The 25,136-nt window shown below is 44.8% G+C and overlaps 2 protein-coding genes across 2 annotated transcripts in view; one reads left to right on the top strand and one right to left on the bottom strand.

Moving 5' to 3' along the window:
- The window catches only part of ARID3A (AT-rich interaction domain 3A), a 354,333-nt gene that overhangs the window by 232,512 nt on the left and 96,685 nt on the right, over positions 1 to 25,136 (bottom strand). The window lies entirely within an intron of this gene.
- FGF22 (fibroblast growth factor 22) lies at positions 6,010 to 13,947 on the top strand. The gene is made up of 4 exons (XM_063289156.1): positions 6,010 to 6,132; positions 6,985 to 7,258; positions 11,990 to 12,093; positions 13,753 to 13,947. The coding sequence occupies exons 1-4, from the start codon at positions 6,010 to 6,012 to the stop codon at positions 13,945 to 13,947; spliced, it is 696 nt and encodes a 231-aa protein (XP_063145226.1).

The following is a 25,136-nucleotide window of genomic DNA, read 5'->3' as shown; positions in this document are numbered from 1 at the left end:
GACGGCACAATGCTGCTTTTATCATTCTGACGTCAGGGGTGAGCTCCTGCGGACACCGCTGATTTAGGAGTGCTACAGAGCATGCTGGGTGGGGAATTCTAGGAGTTGAAGTCCTAGATTTCAACTTCAAGTTGCTAAGGTTGAGAAACTGATCTGACCTAACTTAGCAGGGAGTTCCAAAGGCTTGGTAGGGATGATCACCAATTAACTCTTGTTGTGACAGATCACTGCACCTATTCTACATACATTTAGTTTTAATTATAACTGGCAGTGGTTTATGCATTTCATTTTTGCCTGACTTCATTTGAGCTGTGTATAGATAAACCTGCCAACACAGCATAACGTACCAGGTGTAAGGATCCTGGCTCACAAACATACGCACCATAATAATTCTGCTGAAAGTCTTTAGGACTCGCTTCTTATATTGGGGCCACCACTTAATGGGATTTGTTTGGGTTGGTTTAATCAACTGCACAATCCCAGCCAGTTGTGGTTTACTCAGAAATTCGTGATTAAAACAACCCATAGCTTAGGGCTGGCTGGGGAATTCTGGGAGTTGAAGTCCCAACATCTTAAAGTTGCCAAGGTTGAGAAATACTGGGTCAGATTAACTAACCCAGATAAAAATCCTAGTTCCCTTGTAGTTAACTTTCTGTGGGTAGGGTGTGTGTGTGTGTATATGCACATACATACACATACATACACATACACGCATAAACATGCATGCATAAATACATAAACTACTTATTGGTGTCTAAAATAATTTGATAGATAGGTGTTATTCTCAATTATGATTGTATTTTTGTGTCTTTTAACCTTTTACTTATTGTTTGCTGCCTTGGGTGTGTGTTGGTGGTGGGTATGTGCGGCAAAAATGAGTAAAACTTGGCTTCTCTGAGATTATTCATCACTATTCTTCTAGGATTAACTCCACCCCCACCATTTTCTCAATCCTGGCCACAATTAACAAATCGTAAAGTTGGATGGGGCTATTAAAACCAGCCCACTGCTCATTTTAGGAATCTAATTTAAAGCAACAGACAACTGTTCAGTCTCCTAGAACACATCCAGCCCATGCTGTCCTTGATATTCAGCACCATTATGAAACTGCTCTGAAATGTTGACTAACATTTAATTGCAATCTGCTGCCTCATAACTTAAATCCATTATTCTGTTTCCAATGTTGTAGCCTTCTTTGAATTTCTCTGTTTGAAAGATAGAGAAAGCTATCATATTTTTGATGATGATGAAGATGATGATGATGATGATGATGAACCATCAAGATGGTGTTGATTGATAGGGAGATTTTCTCCAGGGTGATCAGTCCTCACCCTGATCCTTCAGGTCTTCTAGTATCTAGCCTTGAGAAAAAGAGAACTTGGGAACAGAACTGGTCTCTTCAGTCTTTCCTGATACACCTGAGTTTCCAGCCTGCTGATCCCTCTGACCCTATTCCAGTTTCTCTGATTTGTGGTCCACAAGATTGGGTACAATATTCAAAGTGGGCACTGATCCAGGCAAACTAGAATGGGATAAAATTCTCTCTCTCTCTCTGTTGTTTGTTTATACTACGACACACATTAGTTCCTTGACTTACCTGTGCTGTTTATTCCACATTGGGCATTAATTCCTTGGCTTACCAGGATGTTTGTATCATCACCAGTGACTCTTGTTTTGAAGAGTTACTGTGATTATTATGCTTGTGTTTAAATCAGCCTCCTCCAACCTGCCCCCCCTTACTTATTATTTGAAAATTTATAGCCTACCTTTCCTTCAGGAGTTCAAAGCAGCATATATATATAATGTTCCCTTCTCTCATTTTTTCCACACAACAACCCTGCAAGGTAGGTTAGGCTGAAGGAGGTCCACAGTCACCCAGGGAGTGATGGCTACAATCTGAGGAAATGTTGGCAGAAGCAGTTTATGACTGGAAATGCAATCCAGATGCAGCTATTAACCAACATTAGCAGTGGTCTAGACTGGAGGGGTGTTGTCCTCCATTCTCAGTCCCAGCCCGCTGTAGGAGAAAGATGATGATGGTGATGATGATGATGATGGCAATGACAACAACAATCCTAGAGGGCTGTTGAAAGCTTGGCTATCCACCCCAAAGACCCAGCCAGCAATGGGATAACATATTTTTATTAAACAGGATTCTATAAAATTCCTTGGCTGTGGAGAACCCTCCAGAGTTGTAGGCCAAGCAACTGGTGTGCCAGATGCACCAAAAGCTGAGCTATGAAGAGCAGGGGAAAATAATTTGCAACATATTAATCTGCCTTACTATTGAAGCCAAAAATGAACATGTAGAAATTATCATTATGGCCAATATTCTACTTTAAGCAGAAGGAATGCTTAAAATACAGGCTTCTCATAGTACACTCTGTAAGCTTGTCTGGCTAGTGACCATACTGAGTCTGTGTTAGAGAGAGATTTCCATGTTTCCCTTAGTACAGTCGTTTGTTCCCTCAGGAATGGCTGGATGATGCTAGAGCAATGGTTCTCAAACATTTTGGTCTTAGGACCCCTTTACATTCTTCAAAATGATTGATGACCACAAGGAGCTTTGGTTTATGAGGGTTATTTCTATCAATTTTACTGTATTAGAAATTAAAGATGAGAAATTTTAAAAGCTGTATTTATTTGACTTTGTGGACACCCTGAAAGGGTCTTGGGGACCCTCAGGGGTCCCCAAACCACACTTGGAGAACCACAGTGCTAAAGGATTTTATCAGTGACAACCCTGGAAACAGTGAGACAACTTTTTTGCAAATCTTCACCTCAACATGGGAAAGACATCCAAGGTGGAAACAGTCAAGGGCATCTGGGGAGGATGGGGCATCTTGCCTTTTTTGATGCCGCTTCCCACCCCAGAAGGAGCTTCAGTGAGATGCAAGAAAAATCCAAAGGAAAGAGAAATCCGTGCTGCTCACTCCCACGCCCATCAAATAGTTTGGAAAGGAAGAATAGAAGGACAGATAGAGTGAGTCCTTCCTGTTTGTAAAACTCAACTTTTGCTGAGCCAGCTGAGGATGAGCTGGCAAAAATATGCAAAGCCCTGTTTGTCTCTAAGTTTGTTCCTCACCCTCCCAGGAACGGTTAGGAATGATTCAGGAAATGAATTGAAAAATTTAACAGGAGGCATGTACAACACCCGTGGCACAGCCACCTGAACAAATACACTGTGGAACTGTGGAAGTTGGCTGACTAACCATCACAGCCTCTTCCCTTTGGGGGAAAAGCATTAAAGCCAAGGGCCACGCTGCTCTGGGGTTGGTGGGTTTATTCGAAGTGCTGAGGCCAGCGCAGCTGGCCACCGAGAGGGGCTTGGCATTTTATAAAAGGCCTGCTGTGGTGGCTGCTGTGACAGTTAAACATCCCTTTAACACAGTGTTTCTCAACCTTGGCAACTTTAAGCTGCCTGGACTTCAACTCCCAGAATTCCTGACAGCTTAAAGTTGCCAAGGTTGAAAAACACAGCTTTAACAGGAGGGTTCCTGTGCTAGTCCCAAGATGTTCCTAGCTTAGCTTGTTATGTACATGTGTGTGTGCAGCCTGGCACATCCCCTAACAAAGCACTAGACAGTAGTTACCTAGCATTTCAGTGAATATGACTGGATTACACATAATCTGTAATAATCCCAAAGCATAACTAGAAATAAAAATCTTTGCCTTCACATGCCAGTTTCCTCCTCCTCCCCATTTTTCAAAAAACGAAACTAGTCTTTTTCAAACATCTAAAATGTCAGTCTGATTTTAACCAGGCACTAAAAGACCTAGTAGTTGCATTCGCACAATGTACCAAGCTCAATTAGTGTTAAACTTGGTTAGGGTGTTTTTTTTGTGGGGGGGGTGGCTTAACATATTAGTCTAACTGAGCTAATTTGTTTACTTAATAAATAGGTTGGTTCAATAACCAGGTAGTGAGGCTGGGGGACCCCAAAGGAGATGCCCCAGCTATTCTAGTGTCTATAGCAGTGTTTCTCAACCTTGGCAACTTTAAGATATGTGGACTTCAACTCCCAGAATTCCCCAGCCAGCCTGAATTGATGCAACCAAAGCAGAATTCTGGGAGTTGAAGTCCACATATCTTAAAGTTGGCCAAGGTTGAGAAACACTAGTCTATAGGCACCATGGCAGGAACTTCTAAGCTAATAAGTTTTGTTTTGAAGTTGGGGGGGGTGCGAACAAGATGGAAAATAAAAAGTCCAGAAAAATATCTGTGGTGAAAAACAGCCCCGATTTTGCAACACTTGTGGGATGCCAATGAGTTAAGCAGGAGTGAGGCTGTGGTGACACAGTTCCAGACAGGTGAAATGCAACAAGGAAGCCCAAAATAGAAAATGAAATCACCACTCAGAATTGTTGCCAAATAGTTTGTGATCTTAAAGAAATGTTGTCAACCGGCTGGAATGTAGATAATTCTCCGCTAAGCACCGTCATTCTGCCATCTAGGACTTGGTCCCCAAAACTCCCCCAAAAGATTTTGCTTTGGTTCTAAACCCCAAGGGTAAAAGGCTGTCTATATATTTCTTTGTCAAGTGAAGTGTTCAAAGTGTTTACGTCAGTCAATCCAGGGGACGTTGGCTTGGATTGATGTAGCAGGAAGTTAGAAGGACTTCTGCCTCTCCTAAGATACCTGCTGAGTTCCTCTCCTGCGACAGGTTGCTTGTGAACACTGAAACATCAAAGAAGGAAAAACAAGTATCTTTTTCCCTTTCGAAATGCTTATTTTTATCATATGGAAAGTGAGTCAGATTTAATTTATTCGCAAAACCAGTTTGATGGATGGGCTGAAAACCTGTTTCCAACACCTTTCTCTACACTCTTCAGAAGTGGTCACTCATATTCAGTCCTGATTCCCACCTTAAGACAACGCAAGTTTGGGTGTATTGTGTCTGTATAACACATACGCTTACACCAGTGTTTCTCAAACTTGGCCACTTTAAGATGGGTGGACTTCGACTCCCAGAATTCCCCATGCTGGCTGGGGAATTCAGGGAGTCAAAGTTCGCCCATCTTAAAGTGGCCAAGTTTGAGAAACACTGACCTACATACTATACGTGGATAATCCATATCAAAAGTATGAAGTTGTCGTTTTCCACATTTGGATGTTTCTCAGGAGAGAACAGATCCCATTTTGGCTTCTCTTGAAAGATCACTCTGCCAGGCTGATGATGGAGGCTAACTCCAGCTTCAAAACCAATTCCGCTTGCGTCAAAGCCCTGTAGCTTGTTTCTTCCCCTCCCAGGAATGATTGCAAACGCAGCACGGGAGATATTTTTCCCGGGTGGTGCTCTCACCCTTCTAGGAGCAAACAGGGTCAGTGTGACCTTGAAACAATGCAGCAGACTGGATTGGCCACATTCCACAAAGATCGGGGTTCCTCTTCTTTTTTTTTTTCCCTTTTAAAGTGGCTCAGGAGAGAAAAATTGGGGATTTGGATCACTCCAGGGCTCTTAGCAGTGAAGCTGAGTGCTGTGATCTAGTGCCGCATTGCAGGGTTGTCATAAATGACTCCATCTCAGCTCCAGTCTGCAAGGTGGGGATACTAACAAAACTGCAGGAGTCCTGTTGCTAATTTTCTCTTAGTCACAGCCTGAAATTTAAGAATAACAGCATCTGACTCTAAGACAGAATTTTTGCAAGCTACCCTCAACCCCAGTATGCAAATAAGGAAGCGAAATAATTAAGCTGTTTATTCTGCTTTTTTTCCCCAGGCACTTAAAGCAGCATAAATATCCTTACAACAATCCTGTGAGGAAGGTTAGGCTGAGGGATAGTGACTAGCTAAAAATTGACCAATGAGCTCATTTGGATGTGAACCTTAGTTCACTCATTGCAATAAGTCAGACTGTGTTTAATCCGAGCTTATTGAATAAACCACAATTGCCTGGGCAACACAACACACTAAGCCATACCCCATAATTAATTCAGCAGTGAATGGAGTTGCACTACATGTAATGGTTTTGTGTGTTGTATGAACCAGATGGCTTGCAAAAGAAATTAATGGTGGAGGAGGAGGAGGAGGAGGAGGAGGAGGGCCCTACTAAGATGAACCTCCATGTCCGGGGGCAGTCTACCTCTGAATGGCAGATGCTGGCTGACAAAGAACAAAGGAGGCTCCTGCCTGTGAGCTCTCCAAAGGCAACTGGCTAACCCTTATTGGAAAAGAAAATGCTGGCACAAAGAGATCCACTGTGGTCTGTTCCAGCAGGCTCTTCTGGCATTCAGATCATCCATATTCTGCTGGTCATATAAAGTTTTTTAAACCAATCTTCTTGCAAGTATTCTTTTGCCCTTTTTTAGAGAATCCCTTTAGTGAAAGCAGTGGGGCGAACGTCGATGCACCGCAGTTAGCTGAAACTCTACATTAATTGCCTCTACCCCATCCACAGCATTCTTGCCTATAAGCTAGGATTCCAAAAGAGATTTATGAATGGAAGGTACTCCTATTTGGCTCCACCTTTGGGAATTTGCTATTGGTTGGAGGTAGATCCAGCCAATCCCCCTTTCTGGGCAGGAGGAGGAAACAAACATAGGTGTGCATTTTTCTTCTTGTGTCAATACTAAAACTGCCTAGGATTAGGCAGCACCTTCACGTCTCTCTCCGGCACAGCTGGTTCAGCTGTCGGGATCTTCTCAGCACTTCCCCAGAGCCCCCAGACCGATCTCAGCTGAAAAGCCGAGCTAAATCCGCCACCTGAGGATCGGAGAGGACTGTGCAAGTGGCTGAACCTCAAGCAAATCCCTGAGCATTTGATGCTGCTCCTGTCCCAGGCACCTGGCAAGCTATTCCAAACAGTCTCCTGCCTGTTTGGTTAAAGACTTTCCACCACGGCCCCACCTGGAAGAGGCTCCTTGCGGTGAGGGCCCTAAGATCTGTGGATTTATTCTAAGCCCCTTGCCAGTTGACATCGTGAAGCCACATGGTTGTCTTTGCCCCTCTGGAAGCTGAACAGGTTCTTCTGGTGCACGGCCTAGAGGGCCATGGGTTGGTGGCACCCAGTAACCAGCTACACGTTGGGTTTCTCCTTGATGACCCTTCTGTTGGCCACATCTGCCAGGGAACCCAGAGACTCAGTTTGGCAGCCAGACATCACATGTCCCTACCCAGATGTTCACCGGCACGCACGGAGCTACCACCACCTGGAAGGGGATGTGCGCTGGCGGCGTCTCTATTCCTCCAATCATTTCTTCCTACGCATTGGCGGTGATGGCAAAGTCGGAGGGACACATCGGAAGGACAGCCTGAACAGTAAGTCATAGCCAGCCTTCCCCCAACTGGTGCCCAATGGGTGTGTTGGACTACAGCTCCCATCATCCCCCAGCCAAAGGTATTTGATGCTGGGAAGTGACTGGTACCTTACCAGGAAACCCCATCTTCTGTTGTTATTCCAACAGAAATTCTTCTGGCCCTCCTTGAGCATTAGACACATAGTCAGGAGTAAACCTGTTAACACGATTTCCTTGGCAGGTTCCCTCAATGAAATGTGGTAAAGGGTCAATTTTAGTGGTTCAGGAAGTTGTGAAAGAGATGAAACCTGGAAAGTCTGTCAGATTTTTAGAGACTAATTGTGACTGATTAGTCATCAGTGAATAGATACAATCTGCATGACCTCAATTGTCCTCTTGTCATTGTCACAGCTTTCCATATTTTGAAATTAAAACAGCAACTGTGGTTCTATTATTCTAACTGGTTTTTATGTACACTGCAGAGGGTTGGAATAGATGATCCTTGTGGAAGTCTGAATAAGTTCCTGGTTCAGTCTAGCTCCTGATCCCACTTCAAAACCCATCTTTTCCTTTAGCTGCACAGTTCATGGATCATCTCTGTGTACAAATGGCATCCCAGCCAGTCCACATTATTCTTGGCCTCCTGTGGGCAGTAAACCACCTTGGGCTGCGTTTCACCCCTTGGGCAGCAGAGCATGCTTTGTCTCCTATGCTGCTTTTTAGCCAGCTGCTCCTACCAGCTTTAAGTGCACAAGAAGGAAGGTGGCATAAATTTCAGCATGAAATTACATATCTTTATGGATTGTAACCCCCTTGTAGCAAGGATCTAGCAGGGTATTCTTTCAAAACTGCTTTGGATGCTGAGTTCTTCCAGACTGGAGTGTAACACCATAAGTTGAGTGAGTTGTCTCCCCTCCACACACACACACCATTGCACCAGATCCCAATTTCCTCCTACTTCATGTGCATACTGTTGGGCAAAACGGGAAGATGCTGGCACAATTGCACATATCTAGTGAAGGCATTATAGGAGCACTGTGCAGAGGGGTATCACTTCACTGTCTTGATGGATCCGGAAGGATCCATTGCTAGTCAAAGAGCTGCCCGACTCTGAACAACTCTGGGCAGCTTACAACAATTATGCATGCACTGGCATCTTGAATTTTCTTGTTTATTATATTTGCACAAGTGGAGGACCAGGAAACTGTCAAAGAACCTGCTCATGAGCAAAGCCTTGCTTATGGTCACTCATGCCCTGGTCACTTCCTGTTTGGATTATTGCAACATGGGACTGCCCTTGAAGACCACCTGGAAGTTACAACTGGTCAAGAATGCAGTGGGGCGCACAGTGTTGGGCACCTCTAGGTTCGTCCACGTTACTCCCTTGTTGTGCAAGCTGCATTGGTTCCCAGTTGCTTTCCAGGTGCAATGCAAGGTGTCGGTTATCACCTTTCAAGCCCCATGTGCCAGGTTACTTGCAGGATCACCTCTTCCTGAGGGTATCTTCCTGTCCCACTAGATCAGATAGGATGGTCCCTTCCCTGAAACATTGCCATCTAGTGGGACCTAGGAAGTGTGGCTTTTCAGTGGCTGCCCTTACCTTATGGAGTACACTCCGCCCAGCCATCTGGCAGGCCCCCACCCTCTTAAAACCTGGCTCTTCACGTAGGCACTGGGGTAGAGTGGTGGCACCTGCAGAGAGTTGTTGGGGCACCCTGGAAGGTGTATCAAGGCACTGGGTTTTTAGCTTTTATGGTTTTTATAGAGAGACAGTGCCCTAACACTCAGGAACCACGCTGAGATGAGGAATAAGTCTGCAGTGTTTTATTACTGCTACATTAGACAGAAAATCCTAACAAACTGAAGAAGTGTGGGAAAACCCAGACAGATAAACCCCAAAGGTTAAGGCGGGTCTGATCTGTGTCTCTTTGAATGGCTGCTCAACTCCTCACTACTACGCATGCGTTTTCCCCCCTGGATAGGGGCCCCCTCCTGCTCACCATCAGTGCTCATGACAGACAGTGTGGTTAAGGCATCAGGCTAGAAACTGGGAGACCATGAGTTCTAGTCCTGCCTTAGGCACAAAGCCAGCTAGGTGACCTTGGGCCAGTCACTCTCAGTCAGCCCTGGGAAGGAGGCAATGGCAAACCACTTCTGAAAAACCTTGCCAGGAAAACTGCAGGGACGTGTCCAGGCTGTTTCTGGGAATCGGACACGATTGAATGGGGTTTTTATAGTTTTATTGCTGTGAGACACCCAGAGTTGTTTTAAATGGCTTAAATGTTTAAATGGTTTTTATAGTTTTATTGCTGTGAGTGACACTGAATAGATTCTGCAAATGTATCTGTTTGTTTATTTGGCCTAGTTTAAGGATGTTGTATGAACAGAGCCTGTTTGTGTGAAGCTTAACATACTTTCCCCAAACAGATAAATCATATTTTGGCACCTTGTGGTGGCCTGCTTTACTCCACATGAAGGTTCTCACAATCCGCTGCACTACAGAGTACCCAACTAGTACTTTTCTGCTTGTAGGGATTCCAGCTTTTCAACATCTCTCAGGCTTTACCCAACAAGCAGATTGGAACCAACAAGAACTTCTGATAAGTAATCTTTATTAAGGAGTATTAGGAAGCCCTCTGAAAGGATGATGATTTAGAAATTTATATATAATACTTTTTACATAAGGGGCAAGAGCAATTGTATTAGTGATTTGTATGTGTTAATGAAAGGATTTATAGAAATAATGTGATTTTGGTTTGACAAAGAGTAAGGGTTTGATTATGGAAATTGTTGTATATTCTTGCTGTTGAAAGTTGGAAGTCATCTTTCTATGTAATCTTAAAATTCTTTTTTTGCGTTTCACACTTTTACTTTTTTTTTCTTTTTGTAGTTTTGTTTTTCTGTAGTTTTCTTATCTTTGCTGTAAACGTAATAAAAATTATTTTTTAAAAAAGGAAGCCCTCTGAAAGAATTCCAGTATCAGGCCTTATCTAAGAGCATCAGTCTTCAAAGCCTCCTGTATCTCTCCTTCCTGCCCTATGCAATGAGCCGTTTGGCCCCCCCTTTTGAGCCAGCTGGCCTCTTCCATCTATCCCTTGTTTTGGGAATGATCAGATAAGATTTGCAACTGTACTATTTTTCACTGACTGTGTGAGAATCAACCTACAGGATCCAAGGCTCTGCAACCCACAGCGCTGACAATTAGGATAAGAGCTTTTTCATTTCAGACTTGGGGATTACTCACAGCATGCTTGTTTCTTTGTCCTGAAATCTTTGGGGATTCCTAGGGGCAACATCAGGGAAAACGTAATCCAAATGTCTGCAATCTTTGCCCGCATCCCAACTTAAAACAATTAACAAAATGCAAATTTTCTGCCTTGAACATGCTTTTTTGTTGTTGTTTTCCCCACTCCATGTTTTCATCTCCCTTTAGTTTATTAACATGGAGCCTAATTAAGAATTACGAAAACCCCCAAAGGTTGCACTATGTCCTGAGGTCTTGAATTGGCCCAGTTAAAAGGGGACCTCTATCTAAGACATGACTCACTGACCACATACAGGGGCTGCCAGGTCATGTGAATTTGTGTAGACCCACATCTAGCCTGGCTTCAGCAAATTGGCTGAGAAGCCCATTGTGCTTAGTGCATTGTGTGAACTCAGCCAATGGTGGTTTATTCAATCACAGTTAAGCAAATTCACATGACCTGGAAGCCCCTGCTATTATCCATGCGACTCATGCTGAGGACAACCAGGAAGCCTGCTGTCTAACGCACTTCCTTTTGCCAAGCCCAAGTCTTTGAAGCTGCAAGGAAAAGTTTATATCAGGAACTCCCCAGCTAATGAGCCTCATCACCTGATTCATGCACTGTGCTAAGCCATGGTTTGCTTAACCATGATTGAATAAACCACCATTGGCTGAGTTCACACAATGCATTAAGCACAATGAGCTTCTCAGCCAATTTGCCAAAATCAGGCTGGATGTGGGTCTACACAAGTAGGAAGAAGCATGCAGGTTTTTGAGCTTGCAGACCTAGGGAACAAAAAGGTGGTCCCCACCCCGTAACTGAGGGTGGAGATTGGACTGATCCTGCAGTCAGAATCAGTCCTTATCCATCAAGCTTTTCCAGACAAGGAATGGACTAACAGGGAAAAGAGGGAGGACAGGACCGAGGTGGGATGTATTAGGGATACATCTTTTAGCTAACCATATGCAAGAGAGAAAGAGAGGTTTATCTAACCTTCTATTATGTGCCTCAGAAGTCTTGTTCATGGATTGTAAATCTACCCTACAAGCATGCAATGTCTTTTGAATCGAGGACCTTATTTAAACCTTGAAAAATATGCTACCATGGGGGTGAGGCAAGGATAAAGCAGACCAGTCAAAGCAGAAAAGGGTGCATATCCTGAGTAAAAACTGTATTTTTCTTAAATCCCATCTTCCTTTTTTTAAGTAGGTTGATCTCTAGTCACTTATTTTTTCCAACTGCAGAATTGCTACATTTAATTTTAACTTCCTTACTGAAAATTGGCAGCAGTCAAGGGAGCCCAGAAGCTTGGGAGGGTGGGTGGTACAGCTTCAGCTGCAGTACACTTGAGTGTGCACACACACACACGCACACACGCAGAGGTCCGCTTACGAGAAGCAACTGCTGCTTGTTTCGGCCACACGACTTCGCTGCCAACAGCTTGGGTCCTGCACAGGTCCTCTCGATTTGGGTTAATAGATCCATGCCCTCTCTCCTGTTTCTTCCAGGCATCGTGGAGATCCGTTCGGTGCAGGTAGGCACAGTGGCCATTCAATCCATCCACAGTGGTTTCTATCTGGCAATGAACCGAAGAGGGAAAGTCTATGGAACGGTAAGTGGAGCTGCACCTTTTCTGGGAGGAGGGGAATTGCTGCTGGGCCTCCTCTTACCCTCAAGCAGCTTTTCCCAACATCATCATCATCATCATCGTGGTTGTTGTTGTTGCCTGACTCCCAGCAGCTCTGGGAGGTGTCCTGTTCATCTTGTCAGCGACTTCCCCCACCGCATCAAGTGGAGCCACCTCTCCCCCCCCAAACTGGTGCCCTCTATATATTAGAACAGCGTTTCTCACCCTGGGCCACTTGAAGACCTGTGGACTTCAACTTCAGTCTTCCTGGCTGGGAATTCTAGGAGTTGAAGTCCACATGTCTTCAAGTGGCCCAGGGTGAGAAACGCTGTATTAGAACAATTAACTTCCATTAGCCCGAGTCAGTTGCTGGGAATTTTGAAAGTTGAACTCCTGGCCCATCCAGAAGGCACTGAGCTGAGGAAGGCTGCCTTGGATTAAGCAGAACACAGGGGGGTGAGCAGAAACCATGGGATTTTCCTTTTCTGTAGGCTAAACATACCCGGATCCTTTAACCATGCCTCATGGGATTTGGTTTCTAGACCCTTCACCATCTTTGTAACCGCGCACTGAATTTCTCTCATTTGTCCCTGTCCTTTTCAAACGGTGGTGCCCAGCACTGGAGACGATATTCCAAATGAGGGTCTGACTAGGGCAGTGTGGAGTGGCAGAGATTTCTACTTCATGCTTTTCTTTCTTAACTATCTGTGTCCTCCTTGGATTTGGCCTCCCCTGTATAGATAAGGCATTTCCTCTGCTCCCTTGTCTCTGCTGTCCTTTGCCCTGGCTTCCATTTGTCATTTCATTCTGCCTTAACTAGACAAAAATTCTAGCAAACTGGGGAATGCATAATTTGCTACAGCCTTCAGCTCCAGCAGCTGTTTCTGCTTCTCAGTTAGCCGTGGGCAGTGCGATTAAAAACCTCACAGGGAAGGTGAGGCTCCATGCAAGATGGCACCAAAGTATATTATGAGCAACTTCACTGAGGGGTGTGGGGTTGTTCACAAAGAATCTGGCTGCACTCCGAGACAAAACCAGTCGTTGGGCCTGGTATCTTGAGGGGAGAGAATTTCACACAGCCAGCGCCACAACAGAGAAGGGCTGATTCCACGTTGCCACCAAACAGCAATAACCAGCAGTGCCACAGAAAGTAAGACTTCCTCAGAGAGGCACAGATACCTGATGTAGTTAGACCTAATGAGAGCCAGGGTGGGCCAGTGGGGAAGGTGCTGGACTAGGAACAGAGAGACCCGGGTTCAAGTGTCTCCTTAAGCACAAAAGGCATCTGGGTCAGTCATTCCCTCTCAGCCCTAAATTAGCGTCAGGCTTTGCAGCCAGCTGCAAACAACCCCTTTGTTGCATCGATACGCTTTGCAAGGAAAAGTAGGTGAGCTCAGTGCAAAAGAAGAGGACCAGCAACTAAGTGGGACAACTGCTAAGGAAAACACTCTTTCAGGCTGCCCTACCTCACGGGCTTGCTGTGGTAGAGATAAAATAGTGGCGAGCCCCACAGAAGCTGCCTTGAGCCCAAAGGCGAGATAGAATCTAATAAGCCAGGATTTTCAGTTCTGCTTCTCGTTCACAAGCCCGATTGGTGAAATTTCTCCGTTTCTCTCTCTCTCCACCCCCACCCGTCCATCGCAGAAAGCCTACAGCCCCAACTGCAAGTTCAAGGAACGCATTGAGGAGAATGGCTACAACACCTATGCCTCCTTCCACTGGCACCACGAAGGGCGACCCATGTTCCTCTCCCTCAACAGCAAGGGACTGCCGCGACGGGGGACCAAGACCCGGTGGCACCACCTCTCCACCCATTTCCTGCCGATGCTCGTCTCGTGACGGAGGAACGTGCTCCATCCTGGACTGCTTCATCACCCATGCACTACTATATATGATGTATTTAAGACTTGGGGGGGTATTTATTTTTTGTAAAAAAGAAAAAAGAAAAGAAAGAAAATGAAGGAAAAACTGTTTGGAATTCAGCAGAATAAAGACAATCTAGGAAAGACAAAAGATGTTAGAACATAGCTGCCTTCTCTTCCATCTGTGTTTTTCCCTTCCTGCCTCCTTGAATCTCCTGTGAGCAAAATTAATCTCGAGGGCCTACAGAGGTTGGCTGGCAATAGACCTTCCTTCTTCCTGGAGATGCCCCCTATCCCAGCATGACTGTTTTACAACTTTCACCAGCCTGATGCCCGCTAGGTGAAGAGAATCAGAAAGCTCAAATCTGCCTGTCTGCTTTGTTCAGCAAGGCAAAAGTTGGCAACCTTGGCAGCCGGGAGCCATGGCTTCTGGGGAGAGTGATGCAGAATGAGTGGGGCTGCATCGCATCTGTGGGAGGGATGGGGTTTTCTGCTTTTCCTGGACCTGGGTGAAGCAGATGGGAGGAAGGATATCTTGTCTGTCTACTTGTCTGTCTGTGTATCTATCTATTTAAACCCCTTTTAGGGCTTCCATTACTTTCTTCTTCCATTACTTTAAGCCAGCTGGGGAATTCTGGGGGTTGAAGTCTTAAAGTTGGCAAGTTTGAGGAACACTACTCTAGTTGGCCTTTTCATCTTCAGAACTGCAGGAAACATCAGCATCCATTTTGGGCAGCCATAGTTGCAGAGGTTGGGCAAAAAAGCAGCAGGCAACAGGCGATAGATACATTAATGGAAGAGAGGACAGGGGTCCCTTTTGGTTATCTTCCAGCCTTCCAAAATAAGCCACTAGGCTGAGAATGGCAGGAAGGTGCCCCAATCCCCTTTCTCTGGATCCAAGTCTCCAAGACCACAAGATATTTAGTTGCCTGGAAAGGAGAAGGCCTTTCTGCTCACCCCCCATTAGGCTCAGCTAGAAAAAGCACAGCATGCTTTTTGAGCAATCTAGACCAGTGTTTCTCAACCCTGGCAACTTCATGTGTGGACTTCAATTCCCAGAATTCCTCAGCCAACACTGATCTAGACTCTTTGGTGGCCCAGTCTCTTAAAGATTCCACATCAACCCACTAGAATACTAGTGGGTTGACTCACTAACTGCAATAATACTGCGTGGCACTGATGACCAGTCCTAATGAGTGCCAGAATGGGAGGCCACCAGAAAGCCCCCAAAATGTAAACTGGCAAGCAAAAAGAGTCCCCTATTGGGGGAGATGGGTGGTGATATAAATTTAATAATAATAATAATAATAAAAATAAAAATACCATCAATGCACGCCCTCTGGAAGAAGGCAATGACATTCCACATCATTGCCAAGAAAACAAAGGGGACATTAAATCAACAGGAGCTGCATGTGAGACAGATGTCACTTTTTGATGGCTGTATTTCTTCAACGTGCTTAAGCAGATCAGTTAAAGTCCCAGCAGCTGCATTTGCATACCAAGCTCATCTTGGCTATTTTTAACTTTGGTTTGGCTTTTTTTGGGGGGGGGTCGTCATTTAGCACATGGTACAGATCTGCCCTTTACGGTACGATGTATTGTGTGAATCTACCAGCTTAAGGGCATCGTGTAAATGCATCCATCTACTGAAGAAAATATAAAAAGAGGATGCAGAAGGGTAGTGAGGTGAATATTTAAAACTGTGAAGGAAGTCTAATTAACTATGGGTAAGTAGCCTAGCCAACAGATTCAAGGTTTCTGATTGAACCAGAGTTTATTTTCCAGTGAGATTCCAGGAATAAGCAGGAACAAAAGCAATTTTGCTAGCTTTTATGCTCTATCTTCAGGGCAAATTGGATTGACAGCTGTCCCTCTTTTGGGCCAATAAGCAACAGTAGGCAGAAAGGGTCTTTCTACAAATCTGATTACAGCTAATTAATTTAATTAGATCTCTGGGGGTTTCTCAGCCAGGGTTCCGCGGCACCCTAAGGTTCCGCAAGAGGTCACTGGGGGTTCCCTGGGAGATTACGATTTATTTAAAAATTTATTTCTGATTCGGGCAACTTCACATTAAAAAGGTAAGTTTCATTCTTTATTTTTAGTTTAAGAATACTGTTAATGCATATATACAGGCCTACCCATGAAACAAATATAATTATTTTGTAACTTCTGGCCTCTATTTGAGCCTGAATGTGCAGGGGTTCCCCCAGGCCTGAAAAATATTTCAGGGGCTCCTCCAAGGTCAAAAGGTTGAGAAAGGCTGCCTTAACCTATACTACAACAGGTCTTCTGCCTGGGATCCAGGGGAGAATCTGGCTGCCATCATGTGTGCACAATATCTCTCTCACACACACAGATACACAGAGGAAACAAATGCAGCCAGGTATTTTGCAATGCCAGCACCAGTAGAAGGGGAAAGATGCACAGCCACTAACATTCCGACCCTCCCAGAGTTTCTACAGCTTAAGGCTGCAGTTCTTTACGTATTTCTCTGTATCCTGAATTCAGTGGGATGTACTTCTGAGCAGACAGAAATAGCCACCCTCGTACAGTTTTCATAGTAACAGCATGCAAGTGGTTGGCATTGCCTTTCAGAACGGTTTTTTTTTCAACTTCCCAAAATAGGGATGTTCCTCAGAGCTTCCAAGCAGAAGGCATGAGTGTGTGAACTCCAAGCTGCAGCCCATAATTACAGGTAGGGTGATGGGCTTTATTCTGAAGGAAGCATATTATTAGGAACCATTTTCCCTCCTCAAGTATCTTTAACATAAAGAGCCATTGTCACTGAGCCTTTGAAATCTGTAGAGGGCAGGCTGAGATAAAAACTAACCCACACAAAATACGTGTTTTTAAGAATGTGTGGGCATGCAGCATAACAGGGGCATTATTTCTTCTGCAGGTGCGAAGAATGACAGACAGACAGACAGACATAGAGATGCACATACCACCATGCAGTTCCTACTGAACCACTCAGATCAGCTTATTATCATTTCGTAAAAATATATGCCGCCATCTTGAATTGGAGGAGGATGAAGTTATAAATCAGCCTTCCCCAGTCTGGGTCCCCTCAAGATGCAGGGGCTTCCACTTCCAGAATTCTCAGCAATGGTCTTGGATGTGGAATTCCGAGTTGTAAACCCAACATTCAGAGGGTTGGTGAACATCTGCCTTTGGATTAAAAAAAAACGGAAGAAGCAAGGGGGGACTTTGGGGCAGGGGGGAGAATAAAGACCACAATGGGCATTTGACTTCTTGCGACTGCTAACAGTGGTGGGGAACAAGGCAAACCTGAAAACTGATTTCATTTAAAAGGCATTAAGTCACGTTAATTCCAGTCAATATGACAGATTTCAGTGTAATGCACGACCTCCCACCTCCATCACATTAAAAAGTCCCAACTTGGTTGGAACTTTCTAAGGGGCTCTGTAGCTTCTAGCTGTGCTTTTCAAAGGGCCTCAGATGAGGGCTGTTTGTTACAAAGGTTGTGAGGACCATGCCCTTGAAGTAGCAACCTTCTGAATGTGTTTTGGGAATGTCTGAAAAGAGATTTATAGGTAGACCTCGCTTAACAACCATTCGTTTAGTGATGGTTCAGACTTACAATGATGTTGAAAAAACCAACTTGCAACCAGTTCTCACACTTACAACTGTTGCCGCATCCCCACGGTCATGTGATCACAATTTGGGCACTTGGCAACACATTCGAATTTATGACCGTTGCAGCATCCCGTGGTCACGTGTTCGCCATTTTCTATCTTCCCAGCCAGCTTCCAGCAAGCAAAATCAACTGGGAACCATGTGATTCACTTAATGACCATATGTTTGTTTGATGCCTGTGGTGATTCGCTTAATGACTGCTGCAAACAGGCTCGTAAAATCGGGTCGGATTTGCTTAATGACCACTTTGCTTAGCAGCTGAAATTCCGGGCCCAATTGTGGTTGTTAAGCAAGGACTACCTGTATGCAGCAGATCCATAAGTGGGTCACACAAATTAAAATCGCTTATTAAACTGGGGAAATGAATCACTGGGTCATCTGTTCCTGACCTCTTTTGAACTGTGGGTGTACAAATTGCTGCTGCCCACACATACAAACCGCTTCCCCAATAAATTTTGCTTATGTGCTCACTGGGGCCTGTTTCTTTAGAAGTTTTCCCCCTTAAGGCACATCCTGTTTACAGCAACCAGGTGCTGCCCAGCCTGGCTAGAATACTTAAAACTGTTTCTCACTGACTTCAAAACAACAGATCAGTCAGGAGAGACACCCGTTACATGAGGAGGACACCTCGGCGTTGGGTATTTCAAAGCAAAGGCGCGTCAGCTCCGCAGGAATGAAAAGCCAGGGGACAGACTGCCTGAAAGGTTCTGCGTTTATTTTGCAAAGCTCAAGATCCTGGCTCCTAGGGTCCAAAAGGAGACTTGGAAAGGCATCCCCAACTGACGGGGTTGGGATCCACCTTCTCGAATCCCAACCCAGCATGGCCAAGCTAGCTGAGTAGGCACTCGATTGGAGAAGGCTGGTGAAATCCAGCAAATAGGTGGCTGAGGGAACTAGCAGTTATATGAAATATATGCACTTTGCATGCAAAGGTCTCGTGGCTTCAGTCCTTGTCAATCTTTAGGGAAAAGATGTCATCTGGCTAGTGATGGAGAAGACATGTCTCTGTCCCTGACACCGGGGAACTGATTCCAGTTAAGCAACACTGTACTAGATAAGAAGGACACTGTCTGGAAGAAAACTTCTTATGCTCTAGCATAGAAGACCATCCCCACTATGGCATTCAGTAGCACCGCCAGGAGCAGGGGAAAAAAACTCAACTTATAAGTTATAAATCAAACGTTGATCGTAACAGCACAATTGTAGCCCTGCTCCCTTGTATACACATGCAGCAGTGACATCTGGAGGGGGGGGACAATGCTCCCATCAACACTTTCCTTGATAATGATCTTTCCTGATCTTACTACCTATCTATATACTATTAAAACTATGTCTGTTTGACTGTTTGTTACCTTCAACTGGGCAAAATGGTGCATCATAGGGCAACAATTTTTGAACCAAGGTACCTCAAATGGGCTAACGTAGAGAATGTGTCCAAAATCGGGGACCCAATACTCCCATGGGATTGAAATTTGGCAAAGTTGTGGCCACTTCAGTGCCACTGCAGTGCAGCAGTCAACCAAAGTCATGTGATCATCATGGGCATATCTCCGACCTCTTTCCCACCTCCCTTTGACCCCTGCACCCAATCACCTGGTGGCAAGGCCCAATGGGCAAGCGGCCATTGGCTGCTTTGGAACTGAGGCTGAAATCTGAAATCTCATAACAGCATTGGGCGGTGAGGGAAGGACAAGGGAGCAACTCAGATGCCTACTGGTGAGGTAGGGCTAGCTGGGGGGTGCTGGTGGTCAACAGATTAGCCCTCCCTGGAGACACTGGAATGGGGAGCAGGGGTGCAGTTTTCCTTGTGGTCTGCAGCTCCCTTTGTTCCCCCTCCCCCCAGCAAAGTGGCATGTAGTTCTGTGGGTCAGCCAAGGAGGAGGAAGAGGAGGTGGCGGCTTCACCAGGCTCTCCTGAGAGTTTTGAGGAGAGGGGAAATGGTGCAAGCCTATATTATATGTTGAAAGAAGAATGACCCAATGGGTCACGGGTTGTCTAGTTTTAATTATTATTTTACTTTTCAAAAAAATGAACACATCAGTGAAGCCAACTATCAGCCTCAAGCATAATTTGAACTGCCAACACAGAGACCCCATAGACCCCATTAGCATTAGCAGAAACTAAAATGGAGGATGATTGCAGTCCAGGGTTTAGATGGCCTTTGCTATGTGGGTATCTTGGGGTTGGCCACTCCCACCATGGTAGCCATTTTGCATGCTCCCAAAATTCCAGATGTTTGAATTGACCATGCATGGCTTCTTGGGTACAATAACTAATTAGCTCCACCTTCTGAACCATTATAGTGCAAACTGCTCTTTCATACTGGCTCATTTGAGAAACTTCATGGATTTTCCAAAACAGCCATTGCAAAGTCTAATTCTTCTTGCTGAACTGATCAGTTTATGTTGTATGAACCAGGACATCAGATTAAGCCATAATATGGCTTTTTTGGGCATAAAGTAGCGTGCTACATGAACGTAAGAATTCTCTCTGGTTAACCTGGTATTTGCGTGAAGCCAATCAAACTGTGCCATCTTTCTCCCAGTTGAGCATGCTCAGATCCCTTCATCTCTCCTCCTGGGGTTTAGTTTCCAGTCTCCTGGTCATTCCTGCTGTCATTCCTTGTACTTGATCCAGTTCCTGTGAAGCTTCTTAAAATGTGGTGCCACAAATAGATCATAGGACTTAAGGTGGACTCTGGCCAGTGGGGACTGAACCAGGACAACCAGCAACTCTTACTTGGAAATGATGCTTCAGTTGAGAAGGCCAAGACTGCATTTATCTTTCTGCAATGACGTTATCCTGCTAACTCATATTCAGGTTGCCATCAAGCTATTTTGAGACTTATTGGATTGAATGGCATATAAGCAGTTGTAAATAAACAAACTACTATTTCAAGATATTTTTTGCTTGTACTGTTACCAAGCCAGCTATCCCCCATCCTCTACCTCTAGTTAGTTGTTTCTTAAGTAAGGAGTTTTGCATTTATGCCTATTAAATTTCCCACTGTTTCTTCCAGCCTGGATCTGCAACTATCAACATCTTTTTGAATTTTGTTTCTGTCTTCCAGAATATTGTCTTTCGTATACTCTACAGATCTGGTAAGCATTACCTCCATGTCTCCATCCAAAACATTCAACCAAACGTTAACAAATATCCAGGACCAAAGCTTGTATCACTCTAGCTGGATGACGAATACCTTTGGAATACAGTTCTCAAACCAGTATAGATCCACCTAACAGATACGTCAATCAGCTTATTTCCACACTGGGACTCCCAGATCCTTTTCCACCATTCTAACCATTATAATACAGTTGACTTGGGTTCTGACTCCAAAATTCACCTCCTACAAATACCACATAGCCAGAATCTACACAAACAGGTTATTTCTCTCAAGGGAAGCAAGCAACTGCAAGAGACCTGTAACTTCTAGAGTTGCCTCCAGCAGCCTCCAGGCCTGGAAATAATGTAATGTTAGTGAAAGTTGTCACGGGGGGTACCCGACTGATGATTTGGATGACCTTCAAAAGCTAAACAGAGTAAGACCTGGTTAGTACTTAGATGGGACACCACCAAAAGGGCCAGGACTCTGAGAAGTTGGCAAAACACCTTCTAAAAAAAACACAGCCAACTAAATCTGTGGCTGTCGCTAAGAAATCTGTATGGATGTGTCCATGAAATCATCCCAAACAACAAGCGGTACGAGCTTGTTTTCATAAAGGCATGATTGCACCACAAATACGAGGATCACAAATCATTTTGTCATTTATTTCAAAGAGCCCTTCAGATGTGAGAGGATATTAAGACTGATCCATCTCACAGTAGCTTTTCTGTATTTTAGGAATATAAATATATTCTTTCAACAAGATTTCCAGGCACCTTTTACTTTTGTTTTATGTATTGTGCATTTGCTTCAGCTAAGGCGGTGCAAAAAAGGCTCTGCTGGATCAAATCTGAGGCTTCTTGTGGTCACTCCCGTTTCACACCATGGCCAGCCAGATACCAGTGGGAAATCCTTAAAAATGATCATCGCCGCCTGCAATACGACTTTATGACAAATTGGCCAGATGCCAGGGCCAGCAGAACGAATAAATAGTGATTCTGAACATATTATAACTTGGCCGCCCCTCTTGTCACCTTCAAAAGAGCCAAAAGGGCTTCTTCCAAATACAGCCTTGGACAGTTTGAAGAGCCAGATGTTGAAACGTTCAGAAAATGGCATTTTAATAGCATGAAGCCGAAAGAGGAAGGTTACAAGGCTGCAGGTTGTTTAAGCAATCTGTGACCCATTTATCCTGACATCTGCAATTTACAATCTTCAAAGATCAGACACACACACACCCATTAAGGGCACTGAAAATAGAGGTGGTTGTACCCAATTGTTTGGGACACCAATCCTGTAGCCTCTCCTGCCCCAGAAACCAAACTGGTAGAGCCAGAGTCCAGACATCTTCTCCATTGACAACTCCTCCATTCTGCACAGTTCTTAGCTCTCCAGCTGTCTTCCAGCCTACCAGGTCCCTCTCCAGATTCCTAAAAGAGGATTCATAGCTTTAAACCAAATCTTGGAGGGATTCTGATGGACAGCAAAAGCTGGAGATTGCTAATTTCTACTGAATGGAATTGTAGTTAGGGAGAAGCAGTCATATTGCCAGGTTTGCTGAAGATACCCCATTGGTCAGGGAATATATTCAGAAAGGGGTTAAGAATTCCATAAAAATCTCCCTGTTGGCTGATTGCAAAATTAAAACCTTTGGAGATTTTGAATTTGGAGTGCAGGGGGAGGAGGTGGTTGTGTTGAAGGGAAGTTCAGTAGAGTATATAAAATTAGGCACAGGGAGGAAAATGGGGACACTGTTTCTCTCTCTTGCACAGAACTCAAATGCAATGCACAGCAATTCGTAGCCAATAAAAGGAAGCACTTCTTTGTGCAATGCATAATTAAAATTGTGGAATTCCCTATCATCACATGCAATGATGGCCACCAATACAGGCAGTTTGAAAAGGGGACTAAAGAGATTCATAGCAGACTGGGCTATGCCAACTGTTCCAATCTGCCTTAGTATTATACTACTGACAACTTTAAGAGGTATGGAGTTCAACTCCCAGAATTCCCTGGCCAGCATGCTGGTTGGGGAATTCTGGGAGTTGAACTCCACACCTCTCAAAGTTGCCAAGTTTGAAAAACGCTGTATTGTACTGAGACCTCAATCCTGATTGAAAAGGGCCTGGGTAATCCATTTCCTCCAGGGTTCTCTGAAGCTACCACCTCATCACCTTCTCCACAACCTTCCCTAAATAATGGAAATTAGATGAAAATTATCCAGTATCGTTAGGTCCAGTGATGGTTTCTTGAGCAGGGAGCAGACCACCCCCACCTTAAGTGCAGACACGACCAGCCCCTCACAAAAGGATGAACTGACCACTACCTGGACCCAACCAAATGACGTTTTCCCAGCACCTTAAACCAGCCTGGAAGGACATGGACCTAATACACAGATGGCCAAGTTCACAATTTAGAGACTCTCTCCACTTCCTCAGGACCACCAGGCTCAAACACTTCCCAAATAATACAGCCAGACTGCACCTCAGTCAACGCCACAGGATCTCTGCGCAGCCAGAATCCAACTTGGCAGATCTGAGTGACTCTATCACTAGATGCCTTGAATGCTTCTCTCAGTGGCCTTGCAGATGGTCTTCTGGGCCCTCCCAAGGGGTCCAGGCCACTCTGCACAGGGCCATCTGCAGATACAATAAAAGCAGGAAAATAATTATGTTTTGCCACTGTTATCATCACAAGGTAATTCTTAATAAAGGCTTTTATCCATGTTTGGTCATGTTTGCTTTTCTCCAGGAGCACCTGAGATGCCTCTTCTGCTGTTTCATCTCCCACTGCTCCTCTCAAAAAACAGGATGTCCCACGGGATCCACCAGCAGGGAGTAGCTGCACAAGCACAATCCAATATAAGGGCACATCCAGCGCCCTCTTATTCCAAGAGGCAGCCGAGACTTTGCATCAGAATCTCAGGAGCAGCCCCAAGCTCCTTCTGAAACCAAAAATGGTCCTTCAGGCATGTTGGTGGATCGCCCAAACAGATCCTATCTTCCTGCTTTGGACAGGAATGACAGAAAATTCCAGAGTGATCCAACCACAGTAGGGGGCTGACGTTAGCACCTCCTGTATCCAGATCACATTGGCCACCACCTTGAGACAACCAGTTCAAATGTGTGACCTGTGCCATGTGCTGGCCTTTGATGACTTGAGTCAGGTCCATGGCTGCCATAGTCGTCATGAACCTCTGAGCCACCTCTGATTCTGTGCCCAAGAAAGGCAATTTGAAGCCCCCCCCCCACCAGTGCATCTGGGGTATTCCGTCAACTCTGCCACAGTGTCAAGCAACCCAGGCAGCAAAGCCACTATGCAACAGGGTGATTAGTGCAGTATTGTATCAGCACTACCATCTAATTTCTAGAGCCCAACAGGGTCTCACATCCAGTTAGCTGTGGAGTAGCAACTGTTAAGCATGGCCCACTGCCAATGGTAGTCAAATAACTATCCTGCCGATATTTTGGATTCTTAATTATGTATTCATTAGATTTATTTTCAAAGTTTTCTCCAGGAACTCAAAGTGTGGGACGTAATATTTCTCCATGTTAGTCTTTCCCAACCTGGGCATCTTCAAGGTGTGTGGACTTCAATTCCCAGGATTCCCTAGCCAATATGGTCATTGCCAAGAATTCTGGGAGTTGAAGTCCACACATCTCAAAGTTGCCCAGGTTGGGGAGCACTGCACTATGTTTACTGCACAACCACTACCCTGTAAGATACATTGAGCTGAGAGACAGTGACTAGCCATCATCATCCAGTAAGGTTTCATGGCGAACATAGACTTGATCCAACCCCAAACCTTAATTACTGCATTATGTTGACTCATAATTCCCATTATCCCTGATCATTGGCCCTGCTGAGATTTAAATTACTGTAAATTGTAATCCCCAAGAGGGAGAAGATACCAGACTGCCTATCTCAGATCTGATTTATTGATTTATGTGGTCTGAGAAGTTTAGTATTTTAAATATATATCCACCAAGGATGGGACAAATGCCTAAAAATGGCATATACTGAATAGATACTACAGATCATCAGCTTGGCTTTTTAGATCATTGACTATCAGCCACTCTTCCAAGAGAACGAGACTGGAACTAGGGCCATAACCCCAATTGCTAGAAAATGGCCACAAAACACCTCCAAATAACTCTTATGATAGATTTTAAGTGCAAACTGCTTTAGAAGCCAATTCTAGAGCCAGAAGCTACTCCTGAGACCATCACACCCAAACCCTTTCTCCCTGCAGAAGTCCCAATTAAACATCCCCCATTGGATGGCTAAACCCTGCAAATGGGGGCCAGCCGCCTTGCTGGAGAATTATTTCCAGTTGCCAGGTGCCCTCTCTTCCCTCCTGGCTGAAGGTTAACAGGGATGGCTTCAGAATGGATCTTCGGTGCCAC

Source organism: Candoia aspera, chromosome 1 (genome assembly GCF_035149785.1).
Source record: "Candoia aspera isolate rCanAsp1 chromosome 1, rCanAsp1.hap2, whole genome shotgun sequence".
Lineage (NCBI taxonomy): Eukaryota > Metazoa > Chordata > Lepidosauria > Squamata > Boidae > Candoia > Candoia aspera.
Note: the sequence above shows the minus strand (reverse complement) of the source record. Positions and strands in the feature narration are given on the sequence as shown.

Bases quoted from the DNA above. Each gene is read 5' to 3' on its own strand.
- FGF22 (XM_063289156.1), top strand. From the start codon at position 6,010: ATGGTGGAGGAGGAGGAGGAGGAGGAGGAGGAGGGCCCTACTAAGATG. The intron at 7,259-11,989 runs GTAAGTCATAGC...TGTTTCTTCCAG, and splicing joins TCGGAAGGACAGCCTGAACA to GCATCGTGGAGATCCGTTCG. The intron at 12,094-13,752 runs GTAAGTGGAGCT...CGTCCATCGCAG, and splicing joins GAGGGAAAGTCTATGGAACG to AAAGCCTACAGCCCCAACTG.